The 21,589-nt window shown below is 41.2% G+C and overlaps 1 protein-coding gene across 1 annotated transcript in view; it reads left to right on the plus strand.

Annotated features, from left to right (window-relative positions):
* The first annotated feature begins 4,526 nt into the window (after positions 1-4,526).
* CNPY1 (canopy FGF signaling regulator 1) overlaps positions 4,527-21,589 on the plus strand; it is a 49,911-nt gene continuing 32,848 nt past the window's right edge. The window contains exons 1-2 of the mRNA XM_089531450.1: positions 4,527-4,607; positions 8,658-8,769. Of these exons, the coding sequence (XP_089387576.1) occupies positions 8,673-8,769 (97 nt within the window). The 5' untranslated portion in view covers positions 4,527-4,607; positions 8,658-8,672. The remainder of the gene's footprint in view (positions 4,608-8,657; positions 8,770-21,589) is intronic.

A 21,589-nucleotide genomic window follows, 5' to 3' on the forward strand; every position in this document is an offset into this window, starting at 1 on the left:
TATGCAGTTAATCTCCTATAGAGCATCAGATGTTTCTGTCTGGAAATTAGTTCAGTCAGAAAATAAAGAGAAAGATGAAATAGATACAGTAGAATTAGGGTACTGCTAGAATATGGATATGATCTACTTGGAAACCATGCCAATCCCATTGAAATGAATGGAAGTTCCACAGATAGGCTTCTGCCCAGTAGCCATTCATATCAAGATGTCTTATGTAATATCCTTCCCCAAAATTACCTTGTAACTGATGCTGCCTTTAGCTTTAGGCACTATGCACTCTTATGAGAAAGCATAGGGTATGAGTCAATGACAACAGCAACAGTACAGCATTCATGGCAGAAATTTAACTAAAAGGATTGCATATTGTCAAATTATTTTTAAAAGTGCGCTAATGATTATAGAGTTCTACTACCTCAGTATCATTCCCAGTAATTTTATATCTTTGCTTTTTGACCTGTTCACACTGAGCACAGTTCAGAACTCAGAAGTCATTAGTAATAACAAGTTACTTGCAATTAATTCCCTCTCCCTGATCATGAAGGTATGAATATGTTATATATCCATGCTAACTTACCAAGAGATAATGTTACTCTCTTCACAACTCATTAAAAACAATACGTTGCTTGTAATTAATTCTTTTTTCCAAATCATGAATGTGTGAATATGCTGTATTTCCATTCTAACTTGTAATTAATTTCCTTTCCCTAATAATGAAGGCATGACTATATTACATTTCCATTCTAACATAACAACAGATAACTTCACTCTTTTCTATCTAGGCTTCTGACACACTGGAGAATTAATCCAGTCTGACACTAACTGGCATGGCTCCATCCTATTGAATCGTGGGACTTGTAGTTTATTGTGGCCCCAGAGCTTTGACAGAGAAGGTTAAATATCTCACAAAACTTCAAATCCCAGAATTCCATAGAATTGGGCAATCGCAGTTAAAGCAATGTCAACCTGCATGAATTCTGCAGTATAGATGCAGCCAAAATCTTGGAGAGGCCTGGAATTACAACTAGTTCCAGATCAGAAAGGCAGGAACATTTTTGGGCCATATGCAAATTACTTTTAGTATTCAGATTTTTAAAAAGTTACTAAAAGTAATTGTTTCAGTTATTTTTGAAAAATGAAATAGTAAATGTTAATTTTTTAAAAAATCTATCTATTGCCACTAAACTGCTTTGGGAGACACTAGAATTATAATTAACTAATCACTCTTTAAAAGCTAACTTTCCAAGTTATGGCACAGTTGTTCTTTCTTCTTTGTGATTAAAATTACACCATGCATTAAAACAACCATGAAATGAACAGTGTCACCACATGTCTTTCCCCTTTACTCTTCCTTTCTCTATACATCACCCAGTTAGGGCTTCCCCTCCATTCATTCATACTGTTACATTTTCTGACAAATTTTATATGGCCCTAAAGAAGAGGTAAAAGACCTGAAATAAAGAGGAGTGGAGATACTTCAAGAAACAATATCTATAAACACGGAGACAGGCTTGTTAAAAGACCATGGAGAAGAGCAGTATATATACCTAATATGATAATTGCCATCTTTCTCCTAACAATACATGATGATGACACAGCAGCAAACATGAAACATCTGAGCCACAGCAAGGGAATTGCCTACAACAGATGTGCATGACTGGGGTGTGGTTATAAACAAGTCCAGTGTATTGCAGAGAATTGCTATCAAGCCCATGTGGCTTACAAAGAATGTGACGGCAGGTGCGGATGACCAGATGTCCTCCTTTTCCAGGACATGTCCTACACATCAGCCTTCTGTCCAGGAAGAATTCCAAAATGTCTTTCATTTTGAGCATGACTAAGAAGCATGAATTTATATTTATATGTGTGTTTTTAGCTTTTGTTTGGTGATGTCCTACATTTTTATTGGATGTCATGAACTCTGTGGTACCTTGTCATCCTTTGCTGTTAGGATATCTATTTGAGGGGGAGTGGGAGGCTGGACCAGTATAGTGAGTGATAAGAATGGAGGACTGCTGTCACACGACAGAATTAATGCAGTTTGATAGTGTTGTAACAGCCATGGCTTAATGCTATGGAATCCTGAGATTTGTTGTTTGTTGTGGCACTAGAGCCCTCTGACAGAGAAGACTAAGTATTTCACAAAACTACAAATCCCAGAATTCTATAGCATTGAGCCATGGCAATTAAAACAGTGTCAAACTGCATTAATTCTGCAACAGGGTAGATGCATATTGAGATTTGGAGTATTTGAGTGAAATGCATTGGGTGGCTTTGGGTGCCTCATTCTCTCTCAGCTTGAACTACTTTATAGGCAAGGGTAAAGTGGGATGAAGGAAAGCTATGCTTGCTGCCTTGAGCTCCTTGGAGGAAAAGACAGAATATGAATGTCAGTAATAACAAAAGCCATGACCACAATCACAGACCTCTATTTGAGACCAAATCTCCCTCCCTAGAGAGGCCTGGATGATCACAACTCTGGTCTCCTTTTGGCAGGAGATAAAAACATTCTTGTTCCATCAGGCTTTTTCAAACTGACAAGGGCTGGGCTTTAAATGCTCTGAAATTCAGATTCTAAGCTTGTTTAGAGTTTTTAAAATATTTAAAAATTTAATGCCTAATTATTCTAACTTTTAAAATTGTTTAATTGTTTTTTAAATGTTATATTTATAAATTTCATTGCTCTTGTATTGTTTTAAATTGCATTAGTTTTAAATTTGCTGTGCGCCCCCTTGACTCCCTATATTGGGAGAAAGGTGGGAATTAAGTAAATGAAATAATAAATAATAATGAGCCACACAAGTCTATTGGGCACCAGGACCTTTCCCAGGCCCATTGCACATATATCTTCCAAGTGACAGCATACCTTCCTGCTGTCCTGATATGGCAGGAACAATCTGGGTTAAGCCTCTGCCATCTCACTTTCTCAGCTGCTTTGAAATGTCCCAGTTTTTCTCTCAACTTCTCCCTTTGACTCATGCCAGCAATGACAATGCCAGGCACACAGCATGATACATGTGTAGACAGCCACCCGGTGTCTATATTGCAGAGGAAACAGGAGAGTGGGCATGAATTCGGGGCAGCTTTGGGGCCAGAATACTCCAGGGCCAGCCTGAAGTATTCTAGTCAGTATAGACCTGCCCCAGGAGTGTTTCCATCAAGCACGACACTTTCTATACATCTGAGATCAGTGGCAACTGAAGCTGTCATTTCAGCCTGTGGTGATAGAAAAGACAGTCAAGGTTCCAGATTTGGGATCTGGGACTTCAAGCATCAGCTATAATAATAATAATAATAATAATAATAATAATAATAATAATAATAATAATAATAATAAATTTTATTTGTATTTCCTGCCTCTCCCTGCGGATCGAGGCGGGATTACAACAAAGAATAAAAACCACAATACAATACAAAATACAATATTATCTAAAAATACAGTCAGTAAAACAATGGCAATATTACTACCAATCATTAAAAAGCCAAATCATTGTCAATTTTCCATGCTATCAGTTCAGAGTGGGAATGTTCCATAAAATCAGCTATAAAAGGTCAGGTGGATAGATCCGCCGGAAGAGATCCATCTTAAGTGCCTTTTTAAAGGCTTTTAAGGTGGTAATGAGACAAATCTCTTCCTGTAAGTTGTTCCATAATTTAGGGGCCGCAGCTGTAAATGCTTTATGGGAAGTTGTAGTTAGTCTAGTTTCCCTATGTTCCAATAGTTTCTTCCCTGATGTTCTAAGAGTGTGGGGCGGATTGTGAAGGGAGAGGCGTTCCCTTAAGTAACTCGAGCCCAAGCCATGTAGGGCTTTAAAGGTAATAACTAACACTTTGTATTGCGCCTGGAAGCTGATTGGCAGCCAATGAAGAGATCTTAATATTGGAGTAATAGGGTCAGATCTTGATGTTCCTGTGACCAATCTGGCTGCAGCGTTTTGGATCAATTGAAGCTGCTGAACTTGGTACAAAGGTAGCCCCATGTAGAGTGTGTTACAGAAATCAAGACGAGAGATTGAACTCTCAAAAGAAAAACCTTGGCTGGACTTTAGTACCTGGCTCTCTCTGGCTCTTGCTGATAGGCAGAAAAATATGCATTGGATGCATTGTAATTAGTGCCTTGAAGCACAGTGCAGAAACCTTAAACAGGGCCACATGTCACGCAGGTGATTGCCTTCTCCATGGTAACTGGAATTCCATTTTTCTTCCTTGTACTACCTGCTCCCGGCAAGGAAGCAGACTCAGCCCTGGGCAGCCTTCCATTGGCTGTATGGTTCTATGTTTTCCCCACATGGTATGCTTTCATTGGCTCCCCCTCCCCCCTCTCACCCATCCATCCATCCAGGCGCCTTCACGGTATGATAACAGAAGTGCAGGGAGAGCCCACACGCTCACAAGCCAGTGACAGCTGCAACATCCACAGCAGATTCAGCTCCTTTGCTGAGATCTATAGCCATGAGAAGAGCCCTGTGCTGAAGTGGGGTGGGGGAAAGAGCAAGCCTTGTGGATGAACAGCAAGGGCTGTGAGGGCGTGCCAAAGCTGCCTAGTCTGAATTTTACAGCTGTGTATAGTACAGTTTGAGCTGAGCAGAGGCTGAAATCTTGCAAAGTAGGTAAGCCTTCAAAATTCAGCTGACATACATTGAATAGCATTTGTGGATCAAAAACCTGACCTTTGGGGGCAAATCTTCAGGATGTTTTTGGAAGACTGCTGGAGTCCAGCAAAAGTGGTAGCCTCTTTTCTTTTGGCTTTGTTGTGGCTGTGTAGCTCTGGCAGATACTCAAGAGTAGAACTAGCTCCCTCCCTCCTCCTCCTCCTTCTCTGCCTCCCCCCTTTTATTGCAATAGTGGTGGTGAGGATGATGAGGGTGAAATTTCTTTCCTGTCAACTTGGAGCCAAGTGTCCTGAGGGCAGTCAAATTCAGTTTGGAGAATGTTTGATCATCAGAACTGTCCTTGAGCTCAATGGAAAGAAAAATGCCAAGACTGGTAAATGTAAATATGTGAAACTGGAGGTCAAAAAGTTCTAACACAGGGGTAGGCAACCTTTTTGAGCCGGGGGCCGGGTTGCTGTCCCTCAGACAACTGGGGGACCGAAGCAAAAAAATAAATAATTAAATAATTTTTAAAAAATTAAATATATAAATAAACCAGGACAAATGTAGGACAAAATTTTCAAATGGAAGACACTTTTTTTTAAAAAAATGGAGGACACGTGAAAAAATTTGCTGATTTTTTAAAAAATGTTAATATAAATGCATGTTTCTGAGGCTTCTATAGACAATTGCCCCCCAAAGGCCCCGGCGGCAATCGGCGGTAGGACCGGGCTGGGGCCGGTCCCAAGGCCTCGCCGGGCCGCATCCGGCCCGCGGGCCGCAGGTTGCCTACCCCTGTTCTAACACTTACAATTGTAGGAGCAGCTACATTGTAAGTTAGAATGAGACTCAGTGCTGCTGCTTTCCCCAGATATATTGCAGTGTTGCATTTCACATGGCAAACCAAAAGTTGGGAGTTTTTATAAGAAATACCTCCCCCACCGCACCCAAATGAATGAGTGGGTGGCATATGTCCCTCACTTCCAAATGAATGGGTGGTGATGAGATAGTGCAGGAATGATGACAAGAGAGTCTCATAACATCACATTTTTGTGAATTTATAGGGGGAAAGCCCTTGAGAAATTGGATCAGTAATGTATGCCAGTAATGTATACCATTGATGATCCAGTATCAATGCATACACACATGGAGTTCTTTAGCAAAAATATCTTCTTTAATTAGCTTTAAGGTATATAAGTCAGAATGGATGGATCCTATTAAGGCAGGGATGGAAAATGTGTATCCCTTAAGAGGGTGTTGGACTGCAGCTCCCATCTGCCTTCATCACTGGCTATGTTGGCTAGGAACAATAAGAACATGTAGTTCAACAACATCTAGAGAGTAGTATGTTGCCCATCTCTGATTTAAGGGTTCATTGCCAACCAAAAAAGAAATGAAAAGCCAAAATTCACCAAATAAAAGCAGTCTCATCACAATCAAGTCCTACAGGTCAACTGTTGTTGTGTGCCTTCAAGTGGTTTCCACTTTATGGTGACCCTAAGGTGACCCTATCATGGTGTTTCCTTGGCAAGCTTTGTTCAGAAGAGGTTTGCCATTGCCTTTCCCTGAGGCTGAGAGTGTATGGCTTGCCTGAGGTCACCCAATGGGTTTCATGGCTAAGGTAGGAATTGAACCTGGGTCTCCAGAATCATAGTCCAACGCTCAAACCTCTATGCCACACTGGCTCTTTCAATTGTTAACTGACCAAGAAATGCCTTGACATTTATTAGTCTGTGGGGAAACTGGCCACTTCAAAATGTATTATTATTGTGAGAGTTGTAGTTCATTGTGTGTTTGTGTGTGTGCAAGACAGGATTGTAGTCCAACACATCTGGAATATACTAAAGTTTGGGGAAGGCTGGGTGGCTACAACCCAAATAAATGCTTCCTTCTCTAAGCAAAAATAGAAGCTTTAATGAACACGGGGGGCATGGGATGAACTGAAGGCCCAAGGAGAATTTTCCTTTCTTCTGCCCAGAAAAAGGGGAAAGCTTTTCTATATGTGTTAAACTAGCATGTTGCTGTTGTTCTTGTGTGCCTTCAAGTCATGTCCAACTTACAGCAAACATAAGGCAAATCTGTCATGGGGTTTTCTTGGTGAGATTTATTCAAGGGGCTGAAGAGGGGAAGGTCACCCAGTTAGTTTCCATGGCTGAGTGGAGATCCGAACCCTGGTTTCCCAGAGTCCTATTTATTTATTTAGATATTTATATCCCGCCCTTCAGCCCTAATGGCTCTCAGGGTGGCTTACAATTATTATTTTTAATCAGACAGTTCCCTGCCCTCAGGCTTACAATCTAAAAGACACGAAACAAAAGGAGAAGGGAATGGTGGAGGGAAAGGGGATGAGGTCCAGTGGTTCTTCTCTCCCTTTGAGGCCTCCTAGTCCAACACTAAAATCACTAAACCACAGTGGGATCTCAAAACTAAAAAAAGAGCCTGCCATCTCTGCACTGAGGGCAGCTGAGACCTTTTCATAAACAGAGAAGAGCAAGGAGCTGTCCTTTGGGACTTTGCAATCAAAGTGATGAAGTTTGCTTTTAAGCCTAAAGCTTATTACACAAGCGAAGGTTTTCCTTAAGCAGACAAAATGCAGCCCTCCAGACACTGATGGACTCTAACTCCCAGCATTCTCCATTATTGTTTATACTGTCTAGGGCTGATGGGAGTTGCAGCCCAGGGCCACATTTTGTGCCACCCCTGCTATCAACTGGAATAAAGGTAATTTGGAGCAGCATCATTTAAGACTGCAGACCTGGGAGAGAAACACTTTTGCTCAGTAGTGTAAGAGCCAGGTTATGTTATAAGATGTGATTCATAGTGCCTGAGTAACTGTGTTGAGCTGGAGAAAATAATGAGACAGCTGACCCTGAGTGAAGTGTGTGTGTGTGTGTGTTGTTTACATGGGATTTTTGTACTGTCATAGTCTTTCCTTCAGGTAGGAATAAAAGTGGGGCTGCATTAAGGGAAGCTTTCATGTACATTCAGCCAAAGCAAAGTTTTGGGTGGAGATGAATTTACATTAGATTATTGCTCACTCATTTGGGGAAAGCTGTTCATTGGGTGCTGAAAAAGCAATCTGTGTTATTTTGAAACCTGGCTGTGACCAGCATGCAAAAGAACCACTTCTTTCCATAAGTGGGTTCATGCTTCATTGGCTTCACAGGTGTGTGTTACTCCGGGCGCTTCATGAAAGGCAGATGAATTGATTCAGCAATGATGTTAAGGATGGGGGACGGGCTGATCCCAATCTATCCTAGGAGCTCCAGTTTGCTGACTTTATGGTATCCTCTTCCAATCTGGCACCAGCAAGATGTGTTGGAATAAAACTCTCATCACCCCTGGCTGAGGATGATAGGATCTGTAGCCTGATACATCTGGAGGCTGTGGGAAGTTGCTCTGGTTTCACAGAAGATGGTGAAGTCACTGGGTGACCTTGGGCAAGTCACATTCTCTCAGCCTCAAAGAGAGGCAAAGGCAACCCTCCAAACAAATCTTGCCAAGAAAATCCCATGACAGGGTCACCATAAGTTGGAAATCACTTGAAGGCACAGAACATTGTAGAATCACAAGTGACTTCAAGTACTAGAATTTGGTGGATTCTGTACAACAGAGCCACAGCATTAAAAGTGGTGTCTAACTTCTATAACAGTGCATGTAGATGATGTACTTCCCCCACTCTGCTCTCATGTCAGTTGTATAGCAAATCCTTTTCAGGGTTTTAGCCTAAACCTCAAAAACACTATCAGTGATGATGTGCTGAACCCTATCCCCAAAAAAGGTTCAGCATCATGCATTGTTACTTAAAGATTTTGAACCCTGGCTAAATTCACCATTCCACTGACATGGAAGCCATGGGAACAAAAAAACAACTACATGACATCAGAGAAACACAGATGGAGGAATAAAGATTAATTGGAAAGGGGAGAAATCCAGATTCGGGGGTGTTTATCTCAGATGTTGTATCCCAGGTTTGCAATTTCATCCTGTTTAAGCATCAGGATAAAGTCTGTAAAAATCTTGTGGAAAAAGTACACGTGTTTACAAAAGCTCTGTGTATTTCTTCAGACTGGTGGATGGGGCATGGCTGTACTCCACTTGGTGTTGTCACTCTCACTGCTGCTCACTCTGTTTGGCAACACTGTAAAAGGACAGAGAGACCCAGAAGTATTCTGCGGAGGTGAGTGGTTTCGCTGGGTTCCCCTGTTGGGTTTCTTTGGGACACTAGGATTCTAATGGTTTCATAGAATTAGAAAAATGCAGATGCCAGAAATATAGAAAAACATATGAGAAAAACACAAAGAGACCAATCTGTTCCAGCAGAAGAAGGAATTTAAGAGAAAGGCAATGTGATGCAGTAGTTAAAGCATAGACAGGCCACTGTGAAGGGTGAGGGGGCAATTTTTCTTTTGCACACTCTCCATGACGATCACACTGGTGTGGTTGATGTGACTGGAAGCAGTGGTGTTATTAGGGGGTGCAGGGGGTGCAACTTGCACTCGGTGACATCTTAGAAGAGAGGAAACACCTGGACAGGCCTGTCAGGGTGAGAAGGAGCAAGCGTGCCCCACCCAGCTTTGCCATGGTGGTGGATCCCTCCTCAGAATGGCAAAGGAAGATGGCAGAGGAAGGTGGCTCCTTCCTCAGCCATGGCAAAAGAGTAGGGTGAGTTTGCCCTTTTGACTGCCATCCCCTCTGCATTCTCCCCCACACCAGGTGACGCCAGACTGACACACTACACAGTGACTGGAAATGGCATGATGCAATATTTCATTTTCAGCCAATTCCTCTCTTGATGTACAATGCAATTTAGCTTGCTGAAGATTTTGGTTTTTCCCGAAGGCAGGTGGAGTTCGAGTTGAGGCTCTGTGGGAGGTTACAGGGCTTGCACATTAGACCCATTTGGGGCTAGTTGTAGAGGCGAAAAAACACCTATAACTTTATTGCATTACTGTGCGCATATATCTATTATTATTATTATTATTATTACTATTATACTTATTTGTATCCTGCTTTTCCCAAAACTGGGCCTCAAAGCGGGAGGTTGTGAGGCTTGCAATTTAGACCCATTTGAGGGTAGTTTGGGAGGGTGAAAAACACAAATAACTTTATTACATTATTGTGTGTATATATTTATTATTAGTGGTAGTATTAGTATCTTGCTTTCCCCCCAAAACTGGGACTCAGGGCAGCTTACAGTTTAAAAGAACAATACAATTAAAAACATGCAACAGTATATTCAGATGTTAGCTCCACATATATATAACTTTATTACATATATGTTAGCTCCACTGAAATCAACGCAATGTACCCTTGGAAAGGGTATTACTGCTTGCATTTCCTGGGAGTAAGCTCTGTTCAATACAGTGTGACTTACCCTGCAATTAACAGTGTTTATGGTACTTTTGAGCAGCATTCATAGGATTACTCTGTTGGTGAGGATCTGAAGCTTCCTGTTTTGGAAAATGTACAGTATATGTATCAAAATGGATAATTTAACAACAGCCTTTGAGAATATGCCAAATTGTTGGTATTAAAATCACCCCAGACTGGTGTTGACTGGCCTTGTTCCTTCCAAATAACCTAATACCTGTGTGCCAGGGAGTCATTCTATTTAGGAGCACCCATGCCACCCTCTCTCCTTCCCCAGCAATTCCACCTGGCTGCAAAAAACAACAAGCCTTTGTCATCTATTGACAGTTGTAGGCATAAGGGGAAGGGGGGATAACTCTCCATCTGTAGTCTCCCAGCAGAGAGACAAGTGGTTGCGTCTTTTACCAGATGGCACAATGAGATATAAGAAATGTACATCCCCCCCGAGACAGATAACCTGACACAAAATAGTTTCAGCAACATATTGAAATAAATCCTCCCTCATGAATGCCGGTGGCTGCAGCCTCAGCCATTCGTCATTCCTCAGGTTCCCTTGACAAAAGTCTTGCTTGGGTGATGCAAGCGCGGCAGTTTTGAGAGACAGACCGCCGTGTTTTTTTCCTGAAAAGCAGCAGAAGGAAACTGAGAGGCAAAATATGTGGCTTACAGATGCCTATGGATTTCTCTCTCAATTCCCCCTCTTTCTTCCTTTCTTTTTTAAGTGGACCTGATATGATAGCATGCCATCCCAAGCAAAATTAGATCAATGTAAGAAAGCTACTGTACATACTCATGTACATGTCTAGAAATGTTAGTCAAAAGACTGACTCAAAAAATCCGAGCCAACTTATCCACAGGTAAATGTAAGTACTGTACTTTAATTCTTATTTTAAAAGGAACCATTGCCTGGTGAAAAGCAAGAGCATAATATTTCCTGCAAGCACTGACAAACACACACACGCACAGCCCTCCACTCTCTCTTCCATCCAGCCTTTAGGGTGAGCACAAACACTTATGCCTGCTGGAATTTTGTACGTTCTTTGGTATTATTTCCCTTTGCTTCATAGATCCTTTGTGACATGTGCCTACGTTTTAACATCAACTTCTGCATGTGTCATATTAGAAGCCATAATTTTGGTCTGAAAACCTGCCCTCGACTTATACATTAGGTTGACTTACAGTCAAGTATATGCAATATTTGTGTATCTCTTTGTGTGATTTCCTGATTCTGACCTGGGGCTCTTTCAGACTATACATTACACAAATTTATAGCACTATGATTTCATGTAAACTGCCCTGGTCCTATTCCATGGAATCCTGGGACTTGTAGTTTAGGCAGTGGTGTTTAGATTTTGTTGTTGTTGTGTGCCTTCAAGTTGTTTCTGACTTATGATGACCCTAAGGTGAACCTATCATAGGGTTTTCTTGGCAAGATTTGGTCAGAGGAGGTTTGACATCACCTTCCCCTGAGGCTGAGAGAATGTGACTTGCCCTAGGTCTCTCAGTGGGTTTCATGGCTGAGCTGGGAATTGAACCAGGGCGTCCATAGTTGTAGTGCAACAAGCAACCACTATACCACACTGGCTTTTAATGCATTTAATGCCTCATCAAAGAAAAAAGTCCAAGATTTCCACTGGATGTAACAATGGCATTTAAAGTGGAATCATAGTGCTATAACAGCACAGTGTGAAAGGGCCTTTGAAGTGCATCTCTGGGATAATCCCACACTGTTTACTGTTCAATTAGTTCATGTCAACAGTATGCCCCCAAACTGAATTCCATTGGAATTTAACCATTTCCATTTTCCACTCACTTTTTTTTGCTGCTAATGAACTGGAAGAGGAGGAAGCTGCTAAAGCTTCCCATCTTGTATCTTCCAAATTATAATTCCCTCCATTTTCAGCACAGCTCTTGGAAAGTTACTATGAAGGTATTTGGTTGCAGGTATTGTTCCATGGCTCTAAGAAGTAATTAGTTACTATGGCCTCAATCAATGCAATGCTCGCAGTACTACTGGGATTTCACAAACAGTCCTTTGGAGCACCAAAAACACCTGTTTTAAAACCACCCATTAACTGTAAGGATATTTAGAATCCTCTGCCAGAGAGCAATAGTGCCTCACCAAACTATAAATCCTAGGATTCTACAGCATGTAGACATGGCAGTTAAAGTGGAATCAAAGTGCTATAACTGCCCAATATGAAACACACTTAGATCTCATGCAAGCAGAAGTCCAGTATTTGATAAAGCCCAAATATAGTCACAGTTTTCACAATGTTTCCATTTCTCAAAGGTAACTAAATATTTGCTTTTCTTTACTTTTAAAAAATCCCAAACACTGAATATCCTGTGGCAGAAAAACATTCTCCTCTTGACAACCTCTTTGGTTGCATCTGTACTGCAGAAATAAGTCAGTTTGACACCACTTCAATCGCCATGGTTTGGTGCTAAGGAATTCTGGTTTTGTAGTTTTGTGACATATTTAGTCTGCTCTCAGAGAGCTCTGGTGTCACAACAAACTATAAATCCCAGGATTCCATAGCATTGAGCCATGGCCATTAAAGCAATGTCAGGCTGCATTTTTTCTGCAATGTAGATTCAGCCATAGTCACCGCAATACCCACAACAGAACACAAGGCAAAGGACAAGCCGGCAATGGAACTATGTTATATTTCTGCTCCATACTTTAAGGGGGTCTCACACCCATAACTGTAAGAATAACTTTCAAAATACAGTTACACTGTAAAAGAAGTGAAATTACCCCATGCTTTTGTTATTAGAAGAATTGTGGAGCTGCTCCCCTGCAAGGAAAGATTCATCATGAGCACTTGCCCTCTACTTGCACAATGTTGGATTTTACCCACTGTAGCATTAGGGTTCATCTAGCTTCCATATTTCTACCAGATGTACATGAACTTAAAGGCAGACATCTCTTATATGTGCAATGAACATAGTTTGAATACACATTTGTAAATGCACTGAGTGTGTGCTGGGATGTATCCATGGCGGGGGGGGGGGGGGACTAAATGATGGCATTGCCTCCTTAATAAGAATTCTGCCACCCACAATGCAATTTTCTTCAGTCCACAAATATCTATCTTTGCAGTCACTGGAAAGTTCCGTTAAGCATTTAGAAATAAAGCATCAAAGAAAACCTTGTATTTGCAGTATTCCCATTCACTTCACTTTAAAATGAGCTGTGTGTTTGAGTCTGTGCACGTATGTGCCTCCTTTGGCACCCTGATGCAATGTTTCCCCCATAGACTTACGGTGACCCCATAAATTTAATAGGGTTTTCTAAGGCAAGGAATACTCAGTTCCTTCCTCTGAAATCTAGCTATTAGCACCTGGTTTTCATTGGCAGTCTCCCATCCAAATACTAAACAGACTGATCTTACCCAGCTTCCAAGATGATACAAGATCTGGTGCCTTTACAGTATTTAAGCTTTGTTTATATGTGTGTTCTCCTTTGATACATCTTTCCTCTTTTCTTTCATTTGAAACATAATTATGATCTTTCATTTTTTTAAAAACATCACAATAAACTAACAAGCAATTTCATTGGAAATGGGAATGATTTTAAAGTATTTATTTTGTATATATTTATATTTCTTGATCAGTGAGAAATATGAGAAAAGGTCTTCCCCACTGTTGAAATGTTGGGCTGTGTTTTGTAGCACTGTGATGACCTCTCGATTTAGCCGGATGCTCTTCTCTGCAGCACCATGTGATTAATCTTATACTACACACAAGTCATTTTAATCTACCAGCATTTCAGATGACTTGGAACCGGTTGTCATTATTAAAAGCTTTACATACTTTATGCCAGGAAGATTTTTCTGTGGATTTTCCCCCCTTTTTGGTCATGTCTTAAATAGAAGGCTCTAATTCTGTGTAATCTTATTGTTAACAGCCCTTCTTTGTATGTCAGATACCAGCATAATGAATGTGGGGATCCAATTGATTTAATGACAAGTTCTGCTGGTAGAAATTGATCTAATGTTTTCATTAGACTAAAAATGTTTTAACAAGAGGCTCATTCCGCGCTGAAGAATGGCAAAGGTGCTCAGAGCAAGCTGTGGAAAATGTGAGATACAGGAATGGAGTATGAAGCACAGTTCAAAGAGCATTCTGCCCTTCAGCTGATTCATCTGACACAGAGTGAATGTGTATCAATGGGAAAGATCTACAGGTTGCAGAGAATTCTGTAACACATACACACAGAGTGACACACAATGGTTTAAATTACACTACGCATAGAGGGTTGTTTTTTGGGCAATGTACAAGGGTCATATCCAGCTGACAGTGGCATAAGCAGAACAGTACATATGGGTGCATCGCACATGTATTAGTGCATTAAAGGACACAGAGTAGCATGAGAATGCACACTGGCTGTGTTCTTTACCTCTATGCATTGTACAATGCAATTGTGCAGTCAGTTATTAGTCATGAATATTGACTATATGCTGCACTTGGCTGGTATTCCATATAGGGGTTGAGTAGCACAACCCTGCTGTATGTGTCCAAACACTAGCCAAAGGCTTGTCGCTACACAACTGATAGCAGTAATGTGGCTCCAGCGAATGAGCAAGCAAAGTAACAGAGCAGCTTAAAGTCTACCACTTACTTTGATTAGCAAGCAAAAGCTTTAAGTCCCAAAGAAAGTAACATCACAAGCTTCAGGTATGACAAGATTGTTCAGCAATATCCTCCAGAGTCAACAACACAGTCTAGGTCAAGCACAGAGTTCAGGAATACAGTGAGGAGCCAGGTATGTTAGATTATCTTCAACAATTCATGAAGGACAGGGCTGCAAATGTATAGATCAGCAGCCCACCTTTATTAATAGCTGTTTACCAAAAATCTTCTGAGACCTCCTCAGGCCCTTGCTTTGTTGTCTCCACTCAGCAAAGGTAGGTATGGGTAAGTTGTCTTATGTATCGGAATGGGCAGGACTCTCTGCCAGAGCTGGTACTGCACTCTTGTCTGTATCTAAAACTAGTGGCTCTGGAACCTCCTCCTGCTCTGGTTCAGCAGCAGGCCCTAGCAGGTCCACTGCTTCAGTCTGTAAGACAGAATCCATTTCCATGTTCTGAAAGCAGGACATGACAACATGCTATGTGGAAGTGATGTAGCATCTCAGTCACAAGGTATTAGTCCTTGACTATGGAGGCTACAGGTGCAGGAATGGAAATCTCCAGGCCCTGGAGCTGAACCCATTCCTCCTAGGAATCCCATCCAGCCTTTTGAATGGCTGTGTTGCTTTCCCCATGAACCATCACTTTAGCATTGTCCCAACTATTCTATACTCCCCCTACCCACTGACTCCTAAAGCATAGTTACATAGTTTGACATCTCACAGATGAACTAGAAGAGGCAGCAGCAGTTTGCTTTTGCTTGAGGCAACTGGCACGGGTAAGATTTTGCTCTTTCTTCTCTCCCCACTGAGTTCATTGAGTACAAACTGCGTTTGCACTTTGAAATCAGTTTGAGCCAAGGGAAATTATCTGAGGACAAAGGGGGAAAGTGAGAGAGAAACTGGGACATTTAAAAAGCAGCTGAAACTGTAGGATTAATTGGGACTATCCTTGTTGAATCATGACAGTTGGAGGGTATGTAGTTATTGGCAGTAAGATCTTTAAACTATGAGATGCTGCTGAGCAACCCCTCATTATTTTTGTAACCCTATAGTAACTGCTTCCAAACCACACAGTGTTGTGTTTTCCTCATGTTTCATTACTTATGAAATGTAACTTTCTCACACCCTTTTTACTCCAAAAAGTAACTTTTTACAAAACTCCTAGTAACTTTGCTTCCACTAGCGGGATTACTTTTGAAATGTCACTTTTGTTGTACCCTCACTGCTTTCCAAAAAATACCCCCACTGGCCTCCAAATAGTAACTGAAAACAGGTATGTTACTTGCTACTTGATACTTCCAAAGCTCTCTTTTTGCCTCGATGTACTAAGACAAATGCTTTTGTTTTTTATTTAATCAAAGGAGTTGTCAACCAGTGAAGAAATATGTGACAGCAGGTTACAGGGTCATTATGTTTGGTCCTAGCAGTAACCTGGGCATCTAGGTTATTTGTCCCCTCATTCAGGATGACAATTGAGAGACACATTCATTCTGTCATGAGGAATCAGCCTGCAATTTTAGTCTTTCTCTCCAGGCTTCGAAACCAGGGCTAACATTTCAGGATGCACAAGCCTTTGCCGCCGCTGCTCACTGCTGTTTCCTATCTGGGCTGGATTATTCAATTACTCGCTCTTTGGCCTCCTCTCAACCTTTCTAAATCATTTCCAACTTCCACAGAAGCCCTTGGCAGGAGTTGAAAGATGGTTTCGACAGAAAATTTCACAGCTTCATCAGCCCTTCTGGGCCTCCTGCTCCTGGCTTAATTAATTTGAAAGGCAGAAGGAAAAAAGGAGTCAGATGCAATGGTCCTGATCCTGTGTTTGGCTCAGCAGGAGTGTGCAGGACACACAACCAGTCCCCTGTGTTGTTGCTAGCTGTGCAGATACAGCCTGACATCCAGTATTTAGTAGCCAGTGATGCTTTTGGGTTTGCCCACATTGCTGCCCATAATTCAGAAGGGCCTTCTTTTACATTCTTAATTTTTATAGGCATGTCTAAGGGGATGCATTAGACAAAACAAAAATCCCCAAAATCCCAAGACATAGCTGCTTTTTCCTGTGGTAGAAAACAAATGTACAAGTTTCCCTTTCTTTCTGACTGTTTAAACTGGTACAGTTCAGAGCAGAGCTTGGGACACAAACAGACAGATCAAAATAAAGCTGCTTCGGGTCACTTTGGAGGTGTGTGGTTTAAATGACACATGCATCATAAGAGGCCAGAAGCTGTGCCAAAGCTGCACTCCAGTCCTTAGGTCTGGAGTGTGGCTTTGATGCAGCTTCCGGCCTCTTAGGACGCTTGCATCATTTAAACAGCATACCTCCAAAGTGACCCAAAGCAGCTTTATTTTGGCCTGACTGTTTGGGCTCTTTGAAAGTTACTTTTTAAAAAACCAATTCAGTTACTTGTTAATTTTTTTAAAAAAGATTTTCACTGTTACTCAATGCAATGATGAAAATAAATATAATCGTCCATTATATGTTGCCTTATGAGTTACATTTCCGTTATTCCCTTATGCCTTTTGAGAACTCCTACCCTTAAGATTAATGAGAATGTCATAAAACTTGAAATGTTCCTGCAAAATTCTGAAAATGCCCTTCAAAAGTCATTTTTGCAGGTATCTGGAAATGATCAATCATTCCAGCAATAAAGTATCTTTGCTTAATAGTTGCATTGCTCTTGCAGTGTGGTTTTGTTCCACTATTATCCCTCAAAGTAACTAGATACATATAACTGCATTACTTGTAACTATTTCTAAGCTCCAGACTCCTGCTACCTTACTTCAGTGCCTGTCCAAGTTATGTTGATGCTTTACACAGTGCAGCCAACTACAAAACTACAGGGAGAATCGACTGTTAACATAACCTGAGCAGGTGAAAGGCAAATTTAGCGACCTGGCCAGTCAGTTTGCAAATGGTGTTGGTGCCTGCATTTATTTCAGACCATTACATCTGAGTGCTACGAAGCCTCTGTGATTTAATGAAAAATGGATACCAATGGCAGCTCTGACTCATTGCAAAATTTGATTAGCCGACTAAACAGTCCAGGCTGGAACAGTCAATGCCTTATCAGCCAAGGGCTCCCCCGCAGGCAATAAACAGATGAGCTCTGTTGGAACAGACTTTGTTATCTTTTGACACTTTACTGGGAAATCAGTTTCTTCTGTGAGGATGGGAGAGTGTATGTTTGTATTAGAACAGATGGTATTCCCCTTTGAAAGATGCCAAATCTCTAACTAGACAGGAAACGAAATCCTTCCTTCCTTTTCAGGAAAGACCATCACCCCCATACCCTCTTCCTTTATCACATCCAGGTGGAATTGTTCAGTTTAATGCATTTGCATTGCCTGGAAGTGCCTACAGCAAAGATGGCAGAGTGGTACCCTATCCATTTAGGACAGGGATGGGAAAAGTATGGTTGTGGAGGCCACATACAGCCCAGGGTTGGTTTTGTGGTCTGTGGACCCCAACTGTACAGATCATGCTTTTTCTGACCAAAACACAGTAGAATCATAGAATAGTAGAGTTGGAAGAGATCACAAAGGCCATCCAGTCCAACCCCCTGCCATGCAGGAAATCCAAATCAAAGCATCCCCGACAGATGGCCATCCAGCCTCCATTTGAAGACCTCCAAGGAGGGAGAGCAACTGCTTTTATTGAAAGCCTCCAAGTGACTCACCTTATAAAAAGGTTGCTGGTCACCTGCATTGTTTACTATTTAAACAGTGCCCACTTTTCAAAATCGGAAGTGAATTTCTAGGTATTCCTGAGTTTTTTCATTTCCATTGTTTATTTATTTATTGTCCTTTTTTTACCATTAGTACAACAGCTCCATTGGCTGCCAATCTGTTTCCAGGCACAGCTCAAATGGGTTGCTGCGACCTACAAAGATCTTATTTGGTTTGGATCCAAACTATCTGACAGATAGTATCAGCCTGTATGGCGTACTCACCAACATTTCACACTTGAAAGCTGGAACACAAGTAGCCGAGCAACAGCAGAGTAGTCATGATGGTAAAAGGTATAAATTAGGCAAGCTAGGAGAGGCTACAGCCATTTGCTTTTAGGGAAGGGCAAGATTTTATCCTTTTCTATCCTTTCCCTAGCTGAGATAACTGAGTGCAACTACTCTTGCACTTTGAACACAGTCTACAGTAATAGAAGTAAGCTGAAGACAAAGGGGGCAGAAGAGAGAGAAATTGGGACTTTTAGAAACATGGCAACCACAAGTGAACCTTTCATGGGGTTTTCTTGGCAAGATTCATTCGGGGGGGGGGGGGGGGTTGCATTTGTCTTCTTCTGAGGCTGAGTGTGACTTGCCCGAGGTCACCCAGTGGATTTATATGGCTAAATTGGGATTCAGGTCTCCAGAGTCTTAGTTCAATGCTCAAAGCAAAAAAGAAAGAAAGAAAGAAAGAAAGAAAGAAAGAAAGAAAGAAAGAAAATATTTCAGCACTCTGGGATGCTTTTGTGGGCATGGAGTTTATGAGAATTGTCAGGTAATGTTTTTGCAGACCAAAGAACAGGGACACCAATTATTTTGATTTAAAAGAAATGGCAAGCTATCTGACTGCTTTTTTCATGGATTTGAACTGATTGCCCTGATTTTCCTCTATTGCTTTGCAGAGATTCCTTGTCTGCAGAGCCAAACTGGTCACCTTGTAGTTCCCTCCTTTGGCCAGAGGTAGGAGATAGTGGACAAGCTGAACCCCTGCTGGATGTTCTCCCCAGGGTCAGGCAGGCCCTATTGCAAGCTTGAACCACTGGGACACATCCCTGAGCTCAAATTCCCAAGCGACCCTAAAGATGCAGAGGAGGGTAGTTTGGAAGATCCATGCAGTTTGATTCTTTAGTAATCAACATTCACCTTCAGATAAGACTAGAGTCAGCCCAGGAGATTTTGTTGGTTGACTCAGAACAGCTAATGATATCCACCACATCCCAATATACAGTATAGAACCCTAATATATATACCTAGCCTGTGAGCATATCCTCCTTTTTCTCCCCTCCTTGTATTTACATATTTAGATCCAATAAAAAATAAGAGGAAACTGCTTAGTGCTCAAGTTTGGCTGGGAGAGCATAAAGTGGTTTAGTGGTTTCAGCACTGGACTATGACTCTGGTGACCAGGGTTCAAATCCCTACAGAAACCCACTAGGTGACAGTCATATTCTCCCATCAATGGCAAACCCGCTCTGAACAAATTTTGCCAAAAAAAAAGTGATAGAGGGCCTTAAGGTTGTCACCAGTTGGAAATGACTTGAAGGTACACAACAACAAGAAGGCTGGTCTAGCACTTATTTTGGCACCTTCAAGCTCTTCTTTCTGCTTCCCTGGCTGGAAAAATTAATTAAAAATGGAGCAAATAATGAATACTTGCAATTTGTCAAAGTGGAAAGGGGCAGAATTGCACTGTGCTGGAATATATTGTTCCTTTAATACAAAACAAGATTTTCTCAAGGAGAAACCACTGATGCCATGCATTCAGCTGGGAAGAAAATCCAAGATGTGCAGAAAAAGGAGATTTAGAGAGAAGGAGAAATCATTGTACATGTAATCTTTCATTTATCTGTTTATAGATATATATATTTATAGAGGCAGCTTTATGTAGTTTTACTGTTGGGCTAGGACTCTGGGAGACCAGGGTCTGAATCCTCTCTTGGTTATGGAAATCCATTGGGTAACCTTGGGCAAGTCACAGTCTCTTCCAGCCTAAGAGGAAGGCAATAGCAAACCTCTTCTGAATAAAATTTGCCAAAAAAACAAAACAAAAAAGCAAACAAAAACCACTCTGTGACAGGGTTGCCATAAGTCAGAGTCAGCTTCAATGCACTAACAAGCAACACATTTGTAGATGGCTTCGATCTGGAGATTTCAGTGTAGCAGAAAAGAAAAATTATATATTGTGTTGCAATAATTTTAAAATAATCCTGTAAGCACAAAATATAATATTCCTATCTATCTATCTATCTATCTATCTATCTATCTATCTATCTATCTATCTATCCACCAATCCATCTCAGTTGCACAGAAAAAGTTTTTTGGAAAGGGGTAGAGGACTGTAGAGTGAAAATCCCAGATGCACTGATAAGGGATGCACAGAGAAAGGGAGATGTCAGGGACTTTGGTATTTGTAGAGAAAGCAGGGGATAGCAAAGAAAAGAAAGAAAGGAGAACAGTTAGAAGAGGAGAAGGAGTTAGGCAGAGCTAATGCTGAAAGGAATTTTGAGTGAACTATGAAGTGGAGGGGAACGGTCTGAAGATCAAGTTGAAAAGCTATGCCAATAAGTTCCCTCCACCTTAAGGTACCAAGTTTTACCCCTTAAATTACTAGAGTCAGTTCCATACAATTTGCTGCTTGAGTTAATGAACAAAATGGTGCTCCTTTCTTCCATGTTCAGAGCACAACTAGACTGGCAACAGAATAGCATCCCCTTTGCTGTAAGGAAGGCCTTGCATAACGTATTTTTTGCCATTTCTGTGGAGGTGTCCCTCCCCCTTCAAATGCTGCACATAATACTTTTATGTTCATAGCTTTTCCCCAAAGATTATTATTTTCAGGAGGAGAGATGTTCATTTCAAGAGATGTTCTGGGCCAGCTATGTATATTAATATTTGATGGTGACAAAGTGTTTGCATACATATGTATGCATGTGGATGATGACATTTTGGCACACAACAGTTCTCTTAATATTTCATTCCTCTACTTTCCTCCACAGTACATTTGGCTGCCACTTATTTTTAGGAGAGGAATATCCTGGGTGGAATTATAATCACAGTGTTCTTAGGCATGGAGTAGGAAACCCCAAATTCTGCTGGATCGGGGAGGCTTTTAAAGTTATGATTTGAAGGAAATACAGTACTTACACGACTCATTTCAGTATGGAATTGTTGAACCCTTCTCCAAATACAACTTATTATTTCTTTGTATAATCCTGGGAATCATAAAACAACTCTCTCTCTCTCTCTCTCTCTCTCTCTCTCTCTTTTGG

This window comes from Sceloporus occidentalis, unplaced genomic scaffold, assembly GCF_023333645.1.
Source record: "Sceloporus occidentalis isolate IW3139 unplaced genomic scaffold, rSceOcc1.0.p SCAF_7, whole genome shotgun sequence".
NCBI lineage: Eukaryota > Metazoa > Chordata > Lepidosauria > Squamata > Phrynosomatidae > Sceloporus > Sceloporus occidentalis.